This window comes from Dreissena polymorpha, chromosome 9, assembly GCF_020536995.1.
Source record: "Dreissena polymorpha isolate Duluth1 chromosome 9, UMN_Dpol_1.0, whole genome shotgun sequence".
In the NCBI taxonomy this organism is placed as follows: domain Eukaryota; kingdom Metazoa; phylum Mollusca; class Bivalvia; order Myida; family Dreissenidae; genus Dreissena; species Dreissena polymorpha.
This window is the reverse complement of record NC_068363.1, coordinates 42270130-42291059: the sequence shown is the minus strand read 5'-3', so window position 1 is coordinate 42291059 and position 20930 is coordinate 42270130. Positions and strand designations below refer to the sequence as shown.

At 41.0% G+C, this 20930-nt stretch overlaps 1 protein-coding gene across 6 annotated transcripts in view; it reads right to left on the bottom strand.

Annotated features, from left to right (window-relative positions):
- Positions 1 to 4647: 4647 nt before the first annotated feature.
- Positions 4648 to 20930, bottom strand: part of LOC127845363 (uncharacterized) — a 51371-nt gene continuing 35088 nt past the window's right edge. For 3 of the 6 annotated variants that reach the window (XM_052376228.1, XM_052376227.1, XM_052376229.1), the window contains 4 exons: positions 14923 to 17128; positions 9101 to 10534; positions 6790 to 8831; positions 4648 to 6310 (listed from right to left, as the gene is read on the bottom strand). In XM_052376228.1, the coding sequence (XP_052232188.1) occupies positions 6790 to 8831; positions 9101 to 10534; positions 14923 to 17113 (5667 nt within the window). In that variant the 5' untranslated portion in view covers positions 17114 to 17128 and the 3' untranslated portion in view covers positions 4648 to 6310. The remainder of the gene's footprint in view (positions 6311 to 6789; positions 8832 to 9100; positions 10535 to 14922; positions 17129 to 20930) is intronic. The other 3 variants (XM_052376232.1, XM_052376233.1, XM_052376230.1) reach the window with 3 other exon arrangements.

Here is a 20930-nt window from a genome sequence, read left to right as displayed (position 1 = left end):
GCCCGGCCGATGATCGCACGGACACCGGGTCATTTTGTAGCATCGGGCGGCGTCCGGTAGTATTCATCGAGCGTATACAAGCGTATACGTAGGTGAAAGTATACGTCGGGAGTATACGTCAGGGGTTAACGTCGGGAGTATACATCGGGAGTATACGTCTGGAGTCTACGTCGGGGGTATACATCTTGGGTATAACACCTTGAGAACTTTACCCGAGTACTCAAGCAAGTTTGAGTTTGTTTGCGTCGTTTCAACAGTATTTCAGTGATGTTTCGGCGGTCAAATAACACACCCGTACTTTTCTTTGGTTAGCTGGTATACTAGTACTATATGCACATATGTATGCCTTTATTTGGCAATTGATGTGTGAAATCGAACAATGCACTACTGACTGAGCCAGCCTGTTCGGTATCGAACAATACACTATCGACTGAGCCACCATGCCGGGTATCGAACAATTCACTACCGACTAAGCCAGTCTGCCCGGTATCGAACAATTCACTATCGACTGAGCCAGTCTGCCCGGTATCGAACAATACACTATCGACTGAGCCAGCCGACCCGGTATCGAACAATGCACTACCGACTGAGCCAGCCGGCCCGGTATCGAACACTGCACTACCGACTGAGCCAGCCTGCCCGATATCGAACACTGCACTACCGACTGAGCCAGCCGGCCCGATATCGAACAAAGCATTATCGACTGAGCCACCTTGCCCAGTATCGAACAATGCATTACCGACTGAGCCAGCCGGCCCGGTTTTATCGACGAGGAACTCTGTCGCAAGGCGGACACCATTTTCACTACACTATCGCAACGTATTTGTTTATTCCGCATCATGATTCTGTTTTCAAAATCAGTTTCACAAGTTGGGTGTACCACGAGACGAGGACATGCATACGATGACTATGAACATTCATATTTCTGAACACAAATTGCGTCTGGCCTTATATAGATGTTCGAATAAATCAATCTCATTGCACGACATTACCTGTTCACTTTTAGACGCATATCGACCGCATGCAATGTTTTGTATGAAGTTCACGTATATTAGCTACATTATAGTGTTTGTAGATACAAATTTTAGAACGTGAGATCAACTAGTATGTGTCCTCACACGACTAATTATTAATGTATGTCTTCGGCATCGAAACACATGGTATGTTGCTTTTTGACGATGCTGGAACAGCGTCGTCTAAGGTTTGATAACCAGTAAAAAAATTCTTCACAATGGGAACCTATGTAAAAGACCGAGCTAGTCCGATTGAGATAACTCGATTTTTCAGTTACTTCCCTTGGCATTCGCCACTGCGCAGGAGATTGCTCGTTGATTTTCATTGATAACATTCTTTTAGCAGAGTTGTCGTTCGTGTTGATAACGGTAAATATTAATAGAACAGCATATCCTGGGGAAACAGATTCAATAAGTGTATCAGAACGTTAATTTAAAATTAGTAATTTTACATCCATTTTATTTTTATGGACCAATGAAACAACTATATAGTTTTCTCCATTTTGTTTGATATTTGTTCTCGATTTAGTAAATAAATTGCGAATAAAACATATTATATTAACTTTTTACGTGATCACAAAACTAAAGAATGCGAACAATTTCGAACCTGCAAATTGTAAACGCTGCACTGCTATGATATATATAGATATAACAACATTTGTGGCTTAATTGTTCGTCCCGCTAGCGCAGTGGTAAGGACGTTCGCTTTTTCACCTTTACGACACCGGTTCGATTCCCGCTCCCGGCGCAATGTTATATTTTGTCTGTTTTGTGGTCACCATTCCGGACAGGTGTTTTTTTCCGGATAATCTCATCCCAAACGCAGCATTTGACCATATAAAAAATTAAAAAGTATTTCAGTACAAAACAAATAGCTGGAAAGTGCAGCTATCATTCAAAATTCGTCCCAACTGTCCTCAATCTAATCTTATTATGTAGGAGTGCTGGACACACTCCGGGTCCCAACATTATGCAGCCTCAGCGCGGAGGTAACTCATTACCTTGGAAAAACACAAATACACAGACTGGGTGCAGCCTAGGCGCGTATAGACTCAAACAAGGCAACAAACTCAAGTGCGGGCACAATCATTTAAAATTTACATATTGAATACGATATTCTAACAGAAATTACACAACCACCTAAGTGTACATACCATGTTTGATATTTCGTTCGATTGTTAGATTTCAGCATATGCATGTATAAGGTCATTTCGCTATTAGTTAACTTATCCATATGTTCGTGGGCGAACTCGGATAGTCAAGTGCTCATACGATTGAGCTCACATGGTCCGGCTATGTGCTCATACCTACTTTCGAGAATCATCATGAAGGTATTGCCATACTTAATGAACAAGAATGTGACCCGCCTCCCAGTTTCGCTCAATGGGTCAAGTTACCCACGGGTACTACTTCCCCGTACCCCTAAACGTTTTTTCGTACCAAAAATGTTTCGTACGCAATTTTTTTTCGTACCTAATTTTTTTTCGTACCCAAAATTTGTGTACCCAAATTTTTTATCGTACCCAAATGTTCGTATCAACATACACTGTGGTGGTATAGATAGACTTAAATTGATGTTTTATATCCATCCTCTTCAAAAGCATCGTCACACCAGTACTGTCAGTACTTTGATTTATAATGACGCTGGTGTTCTTTCCACGCAGTCAAATAACACAATTACATCCGCATCGTGCGGAAATTGGTGTTATGGCATATGTGGCCAGCATAGCTCAAGCCAAGTATGCGCACTTGCGCAGTCTTGTCATGGGCTATGCTTTTCTCTATAAAAAGCTTGCAAGGTTTCGTGGTATCTCTTGAGTATTCTCCTCAGTATTAACATCTTGAAAAGACTGCGCGGATACGCAGGCTGGGTTGGAGTTACGCTGGTAGCATATTGGATAAGACCCATATTTGCATGACTCGGGTCTTTAAAAACCTCATTACGTCTAATAAATGGCACATCAAGCCACGATACCATCTTATTGTAAATTTAAGTCACACTGTCTTATTTACTTGTTTAATTTCATCATACAAAACTTTATGTTTCAGTTACTAAAAATAATCAGCCACCCTGTATATTTGGGTGATCCTTGTGTAAGGCAAGATAGGAGCGAAATGCCCTGTTTACGGTAATTTAAATACGCTTGCGTCTTTTGTTTCCCCCCACCGCCAAAGGAGGATAAATATAGAATTGGTGTTAACCGTCCGTCAGTCTGTCAATCCGTCCGTCCGTCTTTCCCAAAAGTCACACAATTTTTAGGGCTTTATCTCAGAAACTTGATATCAACATAAAACTATAGATATGAGGAGAAATGCCATTCACAAGAGCCATAACCATACACTTTCTTAAATAAGAGTAACTGGCCTTTATTTTTATTTGCTGTTACTTTTCATGGCTATATCTCAGATACCATGCAAGTCTTAAACATAAACCTTCATGTATGTATTGATATTAATGAGGAGAAGTGCCATGCTAAAGAGCCCGTCTTTACTTTTTAATAAGAGTTTATATTGCGCTTTGTTGTTTTGTATGATGGAACTTTTCAGGGCTATATTTCAGATATGATACAACGTTTTAACATGGCACTTTATGGGTGTGTAGAAATCAATGGAAAGAAGTACCACGAACAAGAATAATATCCCTACACTTTTTTTTAACTTACAGCTTTGTTGTTTTTGTATGGTTTAACTTTTCAAGACTGTATCTCAGTTACGCTACACGATTTCAACATGAAACATCACGGGTGTATAGATATATAGGATATCAATGAGGAAAATGGTAATGCATAACAAATCAACCCTACACTTATTTATGACTTATGCTAAGAACGTATATCAAGGGATTTTCACCCTTCCATAAACACAATCTATTAGTATTAGGCGGAGGATATCAATTCAACGAATTTGCTGGTTTATAATGGGATTTCGTGGTAGAGTGGCATCAGGTTCGAGGCCGTGCTGCACCTTCACCACAAGTGATAATTGATATAGGGTCAATATAATTTATTTTACTTTTACCATTAATAAAACTTTTTATAGGAGTACAAAAGTGTAAAAAAAATCTTCGGATTCTATATTGCCAGTGAGGGTAAAGTAGTTTCTATATACTTATTAAGCAAAGTGGCTAAAACATATATCGACAACCACTTCTCAAATGACCGAATCTTGGCCCGTGTTTTACATTGTTCGTTTCCTGATGTGGTGCACATATAATTGCAATTATGTTATCATTATGCTATTGAAATTGTGTAACATTTCCGTATTGAGTCAAGCTTTATCTTGAATAAGTATTGCGTACAAAGGAAGAAAACATATTCAATGACACGCGGAGTCAGTTTACAAATGCATTCATGTCCTCAGTTCGTAGTTAATCTACGAGATGCCGGAAATGGCCAAAGTGACACACAGATCTAGCGAACCGCCCTCTCGTCCTCCGCTATTGCAAGGAAAGCAGTGGTTGATATAACCAATATTGTATGATCTTCTGTCGTTCGAGAACAATCATTATACATGTATCTTGTTTGCTGATCAATTTAAACGCTGTCAGTATGTGAATCGAATTCACATCGATCTATTTAAACCACATTGTACGGAAGAAGTCCGTACGTAGTCACATGTTTAACAGAAAACTGACCATCCTGATTTTTTTTATTCGTTTACTTCTTTCAACTTTGTACAAAACAGTATGTGCAAAATAAATGACAATGAGTCTCATTATTGTAATTTGTAAATGACAATCTTTATACAGATGTGACGTCATTATGAATATTTACAGCGCATAATTATTACGAGGCCAACTCGTAAATATCCATACACATAAAAACAAAAACAAAGAAACAGGCCCAACGCAGAATACTGTTTTTTTTTTTAAATCTAGTATAAATAAATGAAATGGCCACAATTTCTTACAATTTCACACCCTGATATTACCCTTTCACATACACTTAATATCAAAATAAGCAATGCCAGCCTACAAAGCTTTCATGATGATAGTTAATTTAACTTCACAATCTCACCATTTTGATGTTTATTTGAATCGTAAAATTTCCTGTGAATGAATGTATAGTATATACATATCATTACATTGCAAAATGTATTTGCTTAATAACATTTATTATAACTGAAAGATTAATTAAACTAACAACAAGAATAAAACAACAGTACAAATCACCATTGCGTGACCTTTTGAGTTTAGAAGATTAATAATACCTTTATTGTTTTATATATACACACATAAAAGGTACACGATGAAGAATCAATAATACAAAAATCTCCGAAAAACTGATTAACAGCTCAGACGACAGTGGTCAAAAATACCGGTTACTCAGTAAAATAAAGTAACGGGATTTAAACATATTCTACGGCGGTTTATTAGAAAATTGCTGAATCGGCAAATAACAACGACAAATAACCGTGAAAAGTATGTGGAAGTTGTACGTGTTCACTTGTTTACTTGTTCCCGAATGTAAACCGTAACCGTAGCGTGCACAACGCACGGCTCCAACGTTGTGTTATAACGTTATAATTTGAACGAAATAACTGTATTATTTCCTCACAATTCTTAAAAAAATTAATTCAAGTTAAACAACAAACCTTTACATCATAAAACAAATTGGATAATCGTAAGATAAACTGAAACTGCGTATATACCCTTTTCCTTAATGCGCCCCTGATCTTAAGAATCGATTCTCTACCAAAACCAACAATTAAAATAAACGTAAGTCTCTAAAACATTTACTATTAAATAACGACGATTTAATAAAACAGTCTAAACAAACATGTATTCAGATATATGTGTATTTCCATGTCATCTCTCAATTCTCTATTCTATCACTTCCTTGATGTATCTGTCCACTCTTCTATGAATGCCTTGGTATTACTGCCCATCATCCGTGTATCCTATCTTCGATAGGTCTGTCACCATTGAAAACCATTCACTTATAAAGTTATTGACACTTCTGTTGGGTCCCTTTATAATTTTTTTATTGATATATGTACATTCCAGGAAACGCATTGGCTGTCCAATCAACATGTTCCCTTCTTTACATGGGCAAACTGGATCATAACGTTTCCTTCTCAACATTTTCAAACTGAGATGTCAATTTGTTGACATTGCCATTCAGTGTTATTTCAAATAATTTGCCCGTGATTACCTTCACTGGATCTTCTGGAATCGAGTTTCTCAAATTCTACCCAGAATTTCACCGCCAACAGCCATATATCTGATTCTTAAAACAAACAGCACCCGAAGATCACTTTGTCAACACTGCCGCAATTAATGCAGCCTTTGATTTACTCTACAAATATAAATAACATACAAAATAACGTTATGTGCTGTTCGCGTGATTTGCACTTACTGTAATTTATTAAGAACAGTGTGTAAATGTAAATGAACAGTACTAATAAATGTACTTATACGTGTTTTTTTATATATATTAGAATTTTTTTAAATGTATGTAAGTACGTATTTATCCTTTTTGAACCTTAAAATCAGATAGACATACATCAATTGTGTAGATCACTTATGTTGTTATCAATGATTTGTCATAATGAGATACCGTCCGAAAAAAGGAGACTTAAATTATTACTAATCATTGATTTGTCATAATGAGATACCGTCCGAAAAAAATGAGACTAAAATTATTACTAAACTAATAATAATTTTTATTTTTTTATTTTAATGGTTATAATTTTTCAATTTTTGTTGTTCTCATTAATGATTATTATCATTTAAACTATTAACTTTTAGCAGAGCCAGTAGTGCAACGTGTCTTACCTATAAAATAATCTTAGCCAGGGTGACGGCCTTTCCTCTCAGCATCTCCTGGTCCTTAGCCACCACAGCCGCCTCTGCGTCTTCGCGTATCCGGAACCCTATGAGCGCCGTGCTGGCGTCCGGCGGCTGGTTCCCCTCTCCGATGTTAAGCCTGATGGACTCGGGAGCTGGCTGAAAGCCCGACAGAAACGCCATTAGTTCGCCGGTCGTAACGTTCTTTGGCAAGTTCGATGCCTTCACGTAGAAGAACACGTCGGAGCGCGTGGGGGATTCCGGTTTGAGCGCCTGCTTGCAAATTCGTAGATTCTCTATCGCCTGGGCTCGGGTCATAAAGTCCATAACGATTTTCTGACCTTTACAAAATATGTTGTTTCTCCGAAGGGCCTTCTTAACTGAAGAGCTGGTATCGAATTCTACGTATGCCTCGCCAAGCGGTTTCCCCACGGCATCGTGCGCCACCTGCACATTGATGATTTTAACGCCGAGGCCATCAAATATGGGCCGTATATCCCAGTGTTTAAGGCCCACAATGTTTTTCAGACGGAGAAAGATCATATCTGGTGGTACGCTAATGTCTTTCGTTTGCACAGAGACCAGAGAAGTTTCTTTAGCAACAGCAGTAGCATTCCCGTTCTTGTTTTCAGTTTCAGCTTCCAGTTCCTTTTTCATTTTACTTATCAGAGCCTCGATAGCTTTTTTGTCCGTTTGTTCACTGGTTATTGAAATTCCATTGAAAATTTTTCTTTTCAAGCCAAGTTTTAATGCCTCTTCAGTTTCGAATTCCACCAGGCACACACCTGTGCACGTTTTCTTCCGGTCCGATTCCAAGAACACGGCTTCTCCACCCTTCGAGATTTGCAACCCCGAAAAGAACTTCTTCACCGTGTCGGCTGTGGTGTTTTCTGGCAGCTTAGATAATCTCAGCACAAATTCATTCCCGGGTTTCGGGCCCTTGGCGTCACTGTCACCCTTTAAAGTTCGCAAGGTGGCGGCCATAGTATTGCACATGTCTATCTCTTTGGCTCTATCGTAATCCTCCACCGGAACAAACGAATCTACCGCCTCGGCGAATTCCTTTCTCGTCACGGGCGTAATTACAACTGGAATATTGCGCAATCTCAGCCTATCTTGCTTTAGAGCGTTCTTAAACGATTGGTCATTCGCGAATGAAACGTAGGCTTTTCCTATTCGTTTTCCGTTCTCATCGTTTAAGATTTTTATACCATTTTTCGGTGGTATTTCTGAGCTGTTAAAGAAACGTCGAATGTCTTTGTAAGATGTCTCGTGTGCGATGCTTGACAACATAATGCAACATGGCGCATCACCTGGCTTACCACTGGAATCTTGTTTCAAAGTATTGTCTACACTTTTACCTTTGGCGTCCGCTGCTGTGGACGTTATTAAAGGCTTTGGGTCTGCCGGAGTTTTTACACTTTCACTCTTTGGAATGTCTTTTGAATTCTTTTGAGTGTCATTTGAATTTTTTTGAGTGTCACTTAAGTTCTTTTGAATGGCGTTTGTATTCTGATGTGTTACGTTCGAATTAATTTGAGTCTCCTTTGAATTTTTTTGAGAGTCACTTGAATTTGATTTACTGTTGCTAGAGCTTTTATCTTTTGAATCAGTTTTAGCAGAATCCGATGCTTTTGACTCCTCGCGAGACTTCTCTTCGCGTTTAGCACTTGTTTCACTACGTTTACCGTCCTTTGAATCACGAACATCGCTCCTGTCCCGATTCTTGCGACTGTCATTCTTGTCGCTTTTATCTGAGCGATCGCGTCCGCTACCTCGGCGATCCGAAAAGCGGCCTGTCAGATCGCTTGAACGTTTGTCTGGGGATCGCCTAGACGTCCTGGAGTGACCTTCATCGGGACGGCGATCCGAACGACGTCTATCGGACTCGCCTTCTGGTCTCTTATCGTCTCGAAATCGGACACCAGATTCTTCCTCCGGTCGCCGATCTTCCCGCGGTCTAGCACCAGTGCGCCGCTCATCGGGTCGTCCATGGCGCCCATCGTCAAATCGTTCCACTCTGGGTACATCTGGAAGGTACGCAAATTCCTTTCACAACAACGTTGAAATGCAAACATTTTTCATACTGTATACATAAATAAACATATTGTGTTCAATTATCTCTATCAGATTCATAATCGCCCATACAATTATAATTCCATGCATACTTTTAAAACAGGTTCGCGCACATCATCTAATCTATCACCGATACACAAGGAATTATTTACCCAACACCTTGCAAACATTTAAGTCTCCAGAAATCGGACGTTTAGTTAAAATCCTACTCGATTGTACCCACCACTATCTCTTGTAAATCTTCGGCCATCGTCCTGGCTCATAGGCCCGTCCAAGCCTCTGTCATCTCTGTCAGTGAACTCATCGAATGAGCGAAGTCGATCGTCACCACGCCGGCTTCGAGGATCGTCCATCTCTGCAGGACCCATGATTCTTTCATCATGGTCCATTGGCATTCTGTTAAACCCTTCCGGCGGAGGGCCACTTCTATCAAATCGGCCAACACGATGCATATCGCGATCTAAAGGCCCGTCGAATCGGTCCCGAGGGCCGTCGAATCGGTCCCGAGGGCCATCAAATCGGTCTCGTGGGCCGTCGAGTCGGTCAGGAGGGCCTTCAAATCTGTTTGGTGGACCATCAAAACGGTCTGCAGGCCCGTCAAAACGATCCGGAGGTCCGTCGAATCGCAATGGCGGACCATTAAATCTATCTCGCGATCCTTCGAATCTGTCCGGTAACTGCTCAAATATGTCTCTGTCGTCCATTCTGCCAGGCTGACCATCCATCAGACCAGGCGGCCTGTCCATTCTGCCAGGAGGTCCGTCAATTCTGCCAGGCGGTCCATCCATCAGACCACGTGGAACATCCATAAAGCCACGTGGTCCATTTATTCTTCCAGGCGGTCCATCGATTAGGCCACGTGTACCATCCATTCTTCCAAGCGGACCATCCATTCTTCCTGGTGGTCCATCCATTCTTACAGATGGACCATCCATTCTTCCTGATGGTCCATCCATTCTTCCAGGTGGTCCATCCATTCTTCCAGATGGACCATCCATTCTTCCTGGCGGTCCATCCATTCTTCCTGGTGGTCCATCCATTCTTCCAGGTGGTCCATCCATTCTTCCAGGCAGCCCATCCATTCTTCCAGGTGGTCCATCCATTCTTCCAGGTGGTCCATCCATTATTCCAGGCAGCCCATCCATTCTTCCAGGCGGTCCATCCATTCTTCCTGGTGGTGCATCCATTCTTCCTGGCGGCCCGTCCATCCGACCAGGCGGACCGTCAAAGAGATCTGGACGACCTGATAGATCGAATCGTCCCGGTGGCCCATCTAATCTCTCAGGAGGTCCATTAAATCGACCCACGGGCTGTGCAAACCTTACAGGAGGTCCATCCAAACGATCGGGCGGTCCGTCAAACCTCTCTGGTGGTCGATCAAAACGTCCCGGTGGACCGTCAATGCGTTCGAGAGGGCCGTCCATGGGACGATCATCAAACCGCAGTTCTTTTTCTGTTGGCCCTAAAAACCGCGACCGCGGACCTTCAAATCTCCCCGGTGGTCCATTGAAAGTCCCTCTACCTCTAGAAATGTCATATCCCGCTCGTGAGCCGGCGAATCTTGGCCCTCCTCCACCGGAAAACGGGGTCTCGAATCGTGGTCGCTCTCCGCGCCCTCTGCCGGGCGTGCCGCTGTAAGGTCGCTCTTCCAGTGGGCCTGTGGAAAATAACTACCTGATTATCAAAAGTATTAAATACTTAAGGATGGCTTACGTGCTATTCTTGTTAAAATGTTCGTTTAAAACAAACCAATCTATACTTAAAAGCGTTCTAAAAACTCAAATGAATTATTCTCAACAATGAATAGTAAAAAAATACCGTCTGCAGTCATTGACTGTCATTTGTATATCTTTGGAAATGACTAGGGTCAGTGACAGTCATTTGCATAACTATAGATATGACTAAGTTCAGTGACATTCATTTACACAGCTATATGTATGACTAAGGTCAGTGTGAGTCATTTGTATAGCTATGGGTATGACTAGGGTCAGTGTGAGCCATTTGTATAGCTATGGGTATGACTAGGGTCAGTGTGAGTCATTTGTATAGCTATGGGTATGACTAGGGTCAGTGTGAGTCATTTGTATAGCTATGGATATGACTAGGGTGAGTGTGAGTCATTTGTATAGCTATGGGTATGACTAGGGTGAGTGTGAGTCATTTGTATAGCTATAGGAATGACTAAGGTCAATGTGAGTCATTTGTATAGCTATGGGTATGACTAGGGTCAGTGTGAGTCATTTGTATAGCTATGGGTATGACTAGGGTCAGTGTGAGTCATTTGTATAGCTATAGGTATGACTAAGGTCAGTGTGAGTCATTTGTATAGCTATAGCTATAGGTATGACTAGGGTCAGTGTGAGTCATTTGTATAGCTATAGGTATGACTAGGGTCAGTGTGAGTCATTTGTATAGCTATGGGTATGACTAGGGTCAGTGTGAGTCATTTGTATAGCTATGGGTATGACTAGGGTCAGTGTGAGTCATTTGTATAGCTATGGGTATGACTAGGGTCAGTGTGAGTCATTTGTATAGCTATGGGTATGACTAGGGTCAGTGTGAGTCATTTGTATAGCTATGGGTATGACTAGGGTCAGTGTGAGTCATTTGTATAGCTATGGGTATGACTAGGGTCAGTGTGAGTCATTTGTATAGCTATAGGTATGACTAAGGTCAGTGTGAGTCATTTGTATAGCTATGGGTATGACTAAGGTCAGTTTAAGTCATTTGTATAGCTATAGGTAAGACTAAGGTCAGTGTGAGTCATTTGTATAGCTATGGGTATGACTAGGGTCAGTGTGAGTCATTTGTATAGCTATGGGTATGACTAGGGTCAGTGTGAGTCATTTGTATAGCTATGGGTATGACTAGGGTCAGTGTGAGTCATTTGTATAGCTATGGGTATGACTAGGGTCAGTGTGAGTCATTTGTATAGCTATGGGTATGACTAGGGTCAGTGTGAGTCATTTGTATAGCTATGGGTATGACTAGGGTCAGTGTGAGTCATTTGTATAGCTATGGGTATGACTAGGTTCAGTGTGAGTCATTTGTATAGCTATGTGTATTACTAGGGTCAGTTTAAGTCATTTGTATAGCTATGGGTATGACTAGGGTCAGTGTGAGTCATTTGTATAGCTATGGGTATGACTAGGGTCAGTGCGAGTCATTTGTATAGCTATGGGTATGACTAGGTTCAGTGCGAGTCATTTGTATAGCTATGGGTATGACTAGGGTCAGTGTGAGTCATTTGTATAGCTATGTGTATGACTAGGGTCAGTTTAAGTCATTTGTATAGCTATGGGTATGACTAAGGTCAGTGTGAGTCATTTGTATAGCTATGGGTATGACTAGGTTCAGTGTGAGTCATTTGTATAGCTATGGGTATGACTAGGGTCAGTGTGAGTCATTTGTATAGCTATGGGTATGACTAGGTTCAGTGTGAGTCATTTGTATAGCTATGGGTATGACTAGGGTCAGTGTGAGTCATTTGTATAGCTATGGGTATGACTAGGGTCAGTGTGAGTCATTTGTATAGCTATGGGTATGACTAGGGTCAGTGTGAGTCATTTGTATAGCTTAGATATGGGTCATTTGTATAGCTATGGGTATGACTAAGGTCAGTGTGAGTCATTTGTATAGCTATAGGAATGACTAAGGTCAGTGTGAGTCATTTGTATAGCTATGGGTATGACTAGGGTCAGTGTGAGTCATTTGTATAGCTATGTATATGACTAAGGTCAGTGTGAGTCATTTGTATAGCTATGGGTATGACTAGGTTCAGTGCGAGTCATTTGTATAGCTATGGGTATGACTAGGGTCAGTGTGAGTCATTTGTATAGCTATGTGTATGACTAGGGTCAGTTTAAGTCATTTGTATAGCTATGGGTATGACTTAGGTCAGTGTGAGTCATATGTATAGCTATGGGTATGACTAGGTTCAGTGCGAGTCATATGTACAGCTATGGATATGACTACTGTCAGTGAATGCCATTTGTCTAGCTATGGATATGACTACGGTCACTGACAGCTATTTGTATAGCTGTGGATACGACTAGGGTCAGTGACAGTCATTTGTATATCTATGGATATGACTAGGGTCAGTGACAGTCATTTGTATATTTATGGAGATGACTAGGGTCAGTGACAGTCATTTGTATAGCTGTGGATATGACTAGGGTCAGTGACAGTCATTTGTATAGCTATTGATATGACTAGGGTCAGTGACAGTCATTTGTATATTTATGGATATGACTAGAGTCAGTGGCAGTCATGTGTATGGATATGACTTAGGTAAGCGACAGTCGTTTGTATAGATATGGATATGACTACTAGTTAGGGTCAGTGACAGTCATTTGTATATCTATGGATATGACTACGGTCAGGGACGGTTATTTGTATAGCTATTGATATGACTTCTGTCAGTGACAGTCATTTGTATAGCTATGGATAGGACTACTGCAATTTATATAGCTTTGGCTTCGTCAACAATAATTGACAGACATGTGTATACATGTAGCTATTATTTGGTTGTGTTTTACTTATTTGTGTTTAAAGCACATAAACCCTCAAAATCAACAAAAGTTTCGTACAATATTTCGACAATATAAAATTAACACATAAAAAATAAATGTTCATTATAGCAATAGCCAACATTTCCAAGCTAGATGAGGCCTAGTAACATAGATTTAACAAGATGCAAAATGCTCTTTTTTTTGTTTTGCGGGACAATATATTCAACACATGTTCGTGTACCAAGTTAGTGTTCTTGCGTGTATGGATAGATATCGTTGCGGGAAATTAAATTGGAATAAAGTGCTCCACACAAAAATAAAAAGAGCATTTTGTATCTCTTTAATTCTCTGTTACCATACCACAAATAGCTTGAAATTTTAGCTACTGCTAGAAGGAATATCAAATTTTTTAAGTGTTTACTTTTTTTTCTCGAAATATTGTACGAAATGGTCGTTGATTTTAAGTTTTTATGTTACTTTAAATTGTATAAATGCTCGACAAAGATTATTGGAATTTTGTGTTTGGAATTACTTGAAGCACACAGGTAAGATAACCACAATATAAATTGATCTTAATAGCAAAACTATGCTAGTAAACCAAACAAATACAAAATTATAATACACGTTATTTATTGCATATCAAGTTGCATAAAAGATGTTCTTGTCATCAATATAGACACATATTAAAACAAGAGCTGTGTTTGTTAAACACAATGCCCCCCTCATGCACCGCTTTGAGGCCTCACGGCAGCTGTTTTAGAACTCACGGCAGCTGTTTTAGAAAAAAATGACATTTGACCTTGAAGGATGACCTTGATCTTTCACCACTAAAAATGTGCAGCTCCATGAGATACACGTGTATGCCAAATATCAAGTTACTATATTCAATATTGCACAAGTTATGAGCAAGGTTAATGTTTTGTGACAAACACACACATACAATGACAGACAAGCAAAAAACAATATACCCTCGATCATTCGATCCGGGGGCATAAAAAAAGAATGTTCTTTTGTTTAACGCTTAAATTAAATTAAGAATCAACGAAATTGATAAAATCGGAAAAAGAGAATTAAGGGTCGTGTTCATAGTTTGGCAAAATGACAATTTTCAATAGAATGTCATAGCTGCAAAACATAACGTTTGCATTTTTTTTCCAAAAAGCAAAATTACACTGCTTACTTAGAAAAGTTTAAAATTATTGCACGGTAACTGATAATCATCAATCTAAATTGTAAGACAGAGCGTTTGTAATGCTTTTCATTTGATAATATAGCCAAAAAAAAAAACAACGTGTATAAGCGACATTGGTTTTGACAAAGTTATTTATTCAAAATTTTATTTCTTTGTGTAAGTGATATTATTAAGTATTATTTTAAATAAAATTTCGAGATCTTTTTAAACTATAAGAAATTATGGTAAGAAGTCCCTTAAAATAAATACGTGGCAAAATATATATTTTTTTGTAATACAATACTGCATGAACCGTCGAAATGCCCCTTTGTGGCTTTAAAATAGCCAAATTAAAAACAATACCATTGAATGGCGGCCTGTTCAAGTCCCTTGGTGGTCCTCGTTCGTCAACGTCTACGTCTATAGGCGCACGATCCATTAAAAACCTATCCACCGGCCCGCCATCCAGCCCAATGGCATCCGGTGGACCTCGGAAATTGCCTCGACTGTTGGCATTCCACAACGGGCCGTCATTGGAATTTGGAGGCGGTCGCGAGGTGTCTGGCCCAAAGCGGGGCTCTCCACGATCCATATTTTGCGCGAACATTTCGTCAAAAGGAGGCTGACCGTCATTCGAACCTCGAAATCCCGGACGACCGAAATTTTGACCATCCATTGGACCGGGCGGCCTTCTTAAATCTTGACGCTCGGTTAGCGGCGTATTTGGCGCTATTCCAGGCCCATCTGGGTTAGGAAGCAGCGCCTTTCTTTCTCCTCGCCCACGACCGAATGGTGGTCGATCAGAGGGTGGTATTTGGTTACCAATGCCTTCTCTAGGCGGACCGATTTCGTCGCGCAAACCAAAGCCGGGTTCGTTAGGCGGTAAACCTGATCTCTGACCGGGCGCTGGTGAAAATCCTCGACCATTAGGACGAACAGGCGGGCCTCCGGGCGCTCTTTGCATCGGAAACGTGTTCATGTGTTCTGCGTGTAAATTTTGGGCTGGTGGCATGCTGGTATTGGATGGTATTAGTAAGGGCTGGGAAGAACTAAGTGCAGGTGGAGCCCGATGATCTCCGTGCGCAATATGTCTTCGGTCAGGCGGATGTGAGGTGACCGGAAACAGCGGATGCGTCGCGGACAATGACGGCTGTCCAGGAACACTTGATGGTAAAGATAATACTAGGGGGCCTTGAATAACGTTCTGTTGACTATGCTGCTTGAAATTTACTGCCTCGGTACCAGGCGGTTGTGCATTTAAATCTCCAGGTCGACTTGTTTGCAGTTTCTTGTCTTTTTCTTTAGAATCTTTGCTTGACGGGGACAAAGAACGCTTTTTTGCTCGACGACCAGATTCACTGTCACTTTCCTTGTCCGCATCGCTGCCTCGTCGCGGATTGTCATCATCTCGGTCACGACCGCGTTCCCGCTCTCGACGCGACGAAGACCTTGGATCGCGTCTCTTAGAGTCACCCTTCCGGTCCCTATCTCTGTCGCGTTTGTCGCGGTCTTTATCGCGTGGGCTGTCGCGAGTTGAACGCGACCTTTCGCGCGAGCGGTCACGCGATCTATCGCGTTCTTTACTATCCCGGCGGTCATCCTTTTCCGACCGTACTTTATCAATGGGTTTATTCCGGCCGAATTCATCAACATAATCGGACAGTGTTTTCGTCTTATTGACGTCAAGTGATTCGTTAGGAGTGTTCATTTGGGACGTCAAACGCGGACCGGAAAAAGAACCGGATTTATCATGAACGTCAGATGGCTGATGAAACTGTACGCCTGTCTGGTTATTCGGACCCCATCCTTGGAAATTATTTTGCAAAGGAGCCGCTTGCATAGCTCGTGGATCTTGAGAATAATTTTGATTCCAGCTACTAGAATTGTTAAAATTTCCTTGCGTATTGACAGCATTCAGTGGCTGCCCAGAATTAATATTTCTGTCGAACTGATAACTGCCAGGGTAGGCATTAACTGGCATATTCGGCGCTGCGTTATTCTGCGCTGCGTTAGACGTAGTGGTCGGAATTAAGTTAGCGTTCGCTAAGAAACCCAGCGCCTGCGTGATGTTGCTCGGAAGCAAGCCTGACAGTTGACTCAGCGAGGCGAGAGTCGATTGATTGATAGGAATGTTGGAAACAGGCGGTGTGTTTGGCGCCGTAGCGGTCGAAGGACCGAGACCGGGAAGTAGTTGCTGACCTTGAGGTAAACCCATCATACCAGTCTGCTGGCCCGGGGTTTGCATTTGCTGCTGCGGAATCTGCTGTTCCATTGGCTGGCTCTCTGCCGCGTTCTTAGCCTGCAGAATTGTATTCTGCATCTCCGTCTTGCTGCTCAGGAACAGCTGCACTGGCAGTTCGTTGAGCATTTTGCTGGTCATCATCATCGCCTGGCGCGCATCCTCGTCCGTACTGAAAGCGATAAACGCGTCGCCTTTCTCGCCCCCTATGATGCGGACACCGCCTGGCGGGATGCTCAGACCATTGAAGAAGTTCCGGATGTCAGCGGCGCTTGCCGACCAGGATAGACCCTGGAGGCGTATAATCACCGACATCGTGACGGCTTGTTACTGTAAACAAGAAATATCTTTAAAACAAGAGGGCCAAGATGGCCCTAGTTCGCTCACCTGAGAGGAGTCGGTTCATTCAATCTTTACCAAATGCCAAACTTGACCTAGATATTGTCCAGACAAACATCCTGGTCAAGTTTCAACATTATTTCATCTGCGAGTCATAATCAATGTACCTATGAAGTTTCATGATCCTAGGCGTAAGCATTCTTGAGTTATCATCCGGAAACCATTTTCCTTAGTTGAGTCACCGTGACCTTGGCAGCCATTGTGTGAATACGTTTTTTGACACTGTGACCTTGACCTTTGACCTAGTGACCTGATAATCAATAGGGGTCATCTGCGAGTCATGATCAATATACCTATGAAGTTTCATGAACCTAGGCATAAGCGTTCTTGAGTTATAATCCAGAAACCATTTTAATATTTCAGGTCACCGTGACCTTGACCTTTGACCTAGTGACCTGAAAATTAAAAGGGGTCATCTAGCGAGCCATGATCGTTGTACCTATGAAGTTTCATGATCCTAGGCAAAAGCGTTCTTGAGTTATCATCCAGACACCATTTTACTATTTCAGGTCACCGTGACTTTGACCTTTGACCTGAAAATCAATAGGGGTCATCTTCGAGTCATGATCAATGTACCTATGAAGTTTAATGATCCTAGGCATAAGTGTTCTTGAGTTATCATCTGGAAACCATTTTACTATTTCGGGTCACCTTGACCTTGACCTTTGACCTAGTAACCTGAAAATCAATAGGGGTCATCTACGAGTCATGATCAATGTACCTATGACATTTCATGATCCTAGGCCTAAGCGTTCTTGAGTTATCATCCGGAAATCATTTTACTATTTCGGGTCATCGTGACCTTGACCTTTGACCTAGTGACCTGAAAATCAATAGGGGTCATCTAAGAGTTATGATCAATGTACCTATGAAGTTTCATGATCCTAGGCCTAAGCGTTCTTGAGTTATCATCCGGAAACCATTTTACTATTTCGGGTCATCGTGACCTTGACCTTTGACCTAGTGACCTGAAAATCAATGTGGGTTATCTGCGAGTCGTGATCAATGTATCTATGAAATTTTATGATCCTTGGCAAAAGCGCTATTGAGTTATCATCCGGAAACCATTTAACTGCTTTGGGTCACCGTGACCTTGACCTTTGACCTAGTGACCTGAAAATCAATAGGGGTCATCTGCAAGTCATGATCAATGTATCTATGAAGTTTCATGATCCTAGGCATAAGTGTTCTTGAGTTATCATCCGGAAACCATTTTACTATTTCGGGTCATCGTGACCTTGACCCTTGACCTAGTGACCTGAAAATCAATAGGGGTCATCTGCGAGTCATGATCAATGTACCTATGAAGTTTCATGATCCTTGGCAAAAGCGCTCTTGAGTTATCATCCGGAAACCATCTGGTGGACAGACGGACCGGCATGAGCAAAACAATATACCCCCTCTTCTTCGAAAGGGGGGGGGGGGCATAATGAGAAAACTGCCCCCCTCCCAGCAGCCATGTTATTCAACTGACCGGAACCATTTTTGAACTCAACTCTCGTATCAAGGAAACAAATGTTCTGAGCAAATTTCACGAAAATTGGGCCAAAAATGTGACTTCTACTGTGTTCACATGTTTTCACTATATACATATACAGAAAAATGCCCCGCCCACTGGCGGCCATGTTTTTTCACTGATCCCGATTATTTTCAAACTCGTCCGAGATATCAATAAGACCAATGTTTTGACCTACTTTCATGATGATTGGGCAAAAATTGTGACTTCTAGAGTGTTTACAAGGTTTCTCTATAGCAATATAGGGAAAACTGCCACTATATACATATAGAGAAAAATGCCCCGCCCAATGGCGGCCATGTTTTTTCACTGATCTCGATTATTTTCGAACTCGTCTGAGACATCAATTGAACCAATGTTTTGACCAACTTTCATGATGATTGGGCAAAAATTGTGACTTCTACAGTGTTTACAAGGCTTCTCTATAGCCAAATAAGGAAAACTGCCCCGCCCACTGGCGGCCATGTTTTTCAACGGATCGGAACCACTTTTGAACTCAAACAAGATATCATTAAGACAAACATTTTGACAAAGTTACATGAAGACCGGGCATGAAATGTGACTTCTACAGTGTTTACAAGGTTTTTCTTTTTTTGACCTAGTGACCTAGTTTTTGACCCGGCACAACCCAGTTTCGAACTCGGCCGAGATTTCATTGGGACAAAGCTTCTGACCAAGTTTCATGAAGATGGGACAAGAAATGTGGCCTCTAGAGTGATTACGAGCAAATTTTTACGGACGGACGGACGGACATACGACGTACAAAGACCGGTCACAAAAGCTCACCTAAGCAATCAGGTGAGCTAAAAAAGATAAACGGCGTTGATTGTGGTAGGAGTTGGTGAAAGGTAAAGAGTTCAATAAAAGATATCAAAGATGGCGAATGTCTTTTTCTGTGCAGTTCTTAGCTGCATCACACGCAGTACCAATCGAAACACAAGTATGCGACCGGTCCGGGGAAAGAACCCACGATTCGCGAATTAGAAGTCCAGCACTCTATAAACTGAGCTAGCCGGTCCGCCGGTGAGTTAATGAGGGTGGGATTGACCTTTGAGCTCGGACACAGGCTTTTTGTGCATTATGACCTCACAACAGGTTCTACATGTAAGGCATATTATTTAAATGACAGTTTGCAGAAACTTCATTGATACAATAGCATTGTACGTCGGCCTGTTTGTATGACGTTGACCAATGAGTTAGCTACACATTCATGTAATGCAAGCAGCACATCATTTTCAAATGTTGAATATATGTGGTACGTTATTAAAATAATACATGTTAAATAATGAAGTAACGATATTTTGAGGATGTTAATATGTTAAGGGATTAAAATATAATTTTAACATTAAATTTAAAATTTTAAAACAACCACGGGGGAATTTATAACTTCTCGAATTTGAGCCCCTAAAATGTTTTGACCATTGTGAACGAGTCGGGTTAGAAGTGTTGTTCAATGTATTTATAATGAACACATGCATATAAATATAGTGTTATAAAATGGAATGTCTTGTTTGCAGATTAAAACAATTAACTAAGATGTATTGTTTTTTGTAAGTCAATAAACAACGATTTGGTATCTGTAACGTAGGATGTGTGGCTGTTTGAGCCACACATCAGAGCGACAAAGGACAAACGTGCTGACTTATTATCGCGTTATGTTTTCTTTGTGTTCCTAAGTACATCTTAATACAAGCCAATCAATATATTTTTTCCTCAAGATATTTTTACTCGTCTATGTGCACCGTTATTGTTTAATCACATCATAAAATGTATGTGCATATCTTGTTTTTATTTCAGGGAACTGTTCATGTTTGTCTACATGCAGCTTAAAAACATAATCACTTTTAAGGTGGTGTTTAATAAATCAATCATATCCATCATTTGTTTATAAGGAATTTAAGAATTTAAGGAAATATTCATTGTAGTTTTCCCATTATTAATCAAAATACAGAAATCTATGGTAGACTTGTCACGAATTGGCAATTAATCGATTGGATAATGCAACTGCTTTCTTCTTGTTTACCGGTAAGTATAAACCAATACTTGGTAATATCGTCCTTGCTGAATGCTGTCAGGTCTATTCTGTTCGATTGGTCAACAAACGCAGACGCGGAAGTAGAAACTTCAATAAAAGTACTAATACATAGAACTTCTATCTTAATACTGATAAATACACAGTACTGATGCGATGGATTTAATTTAAAAAAAGTGTGATTA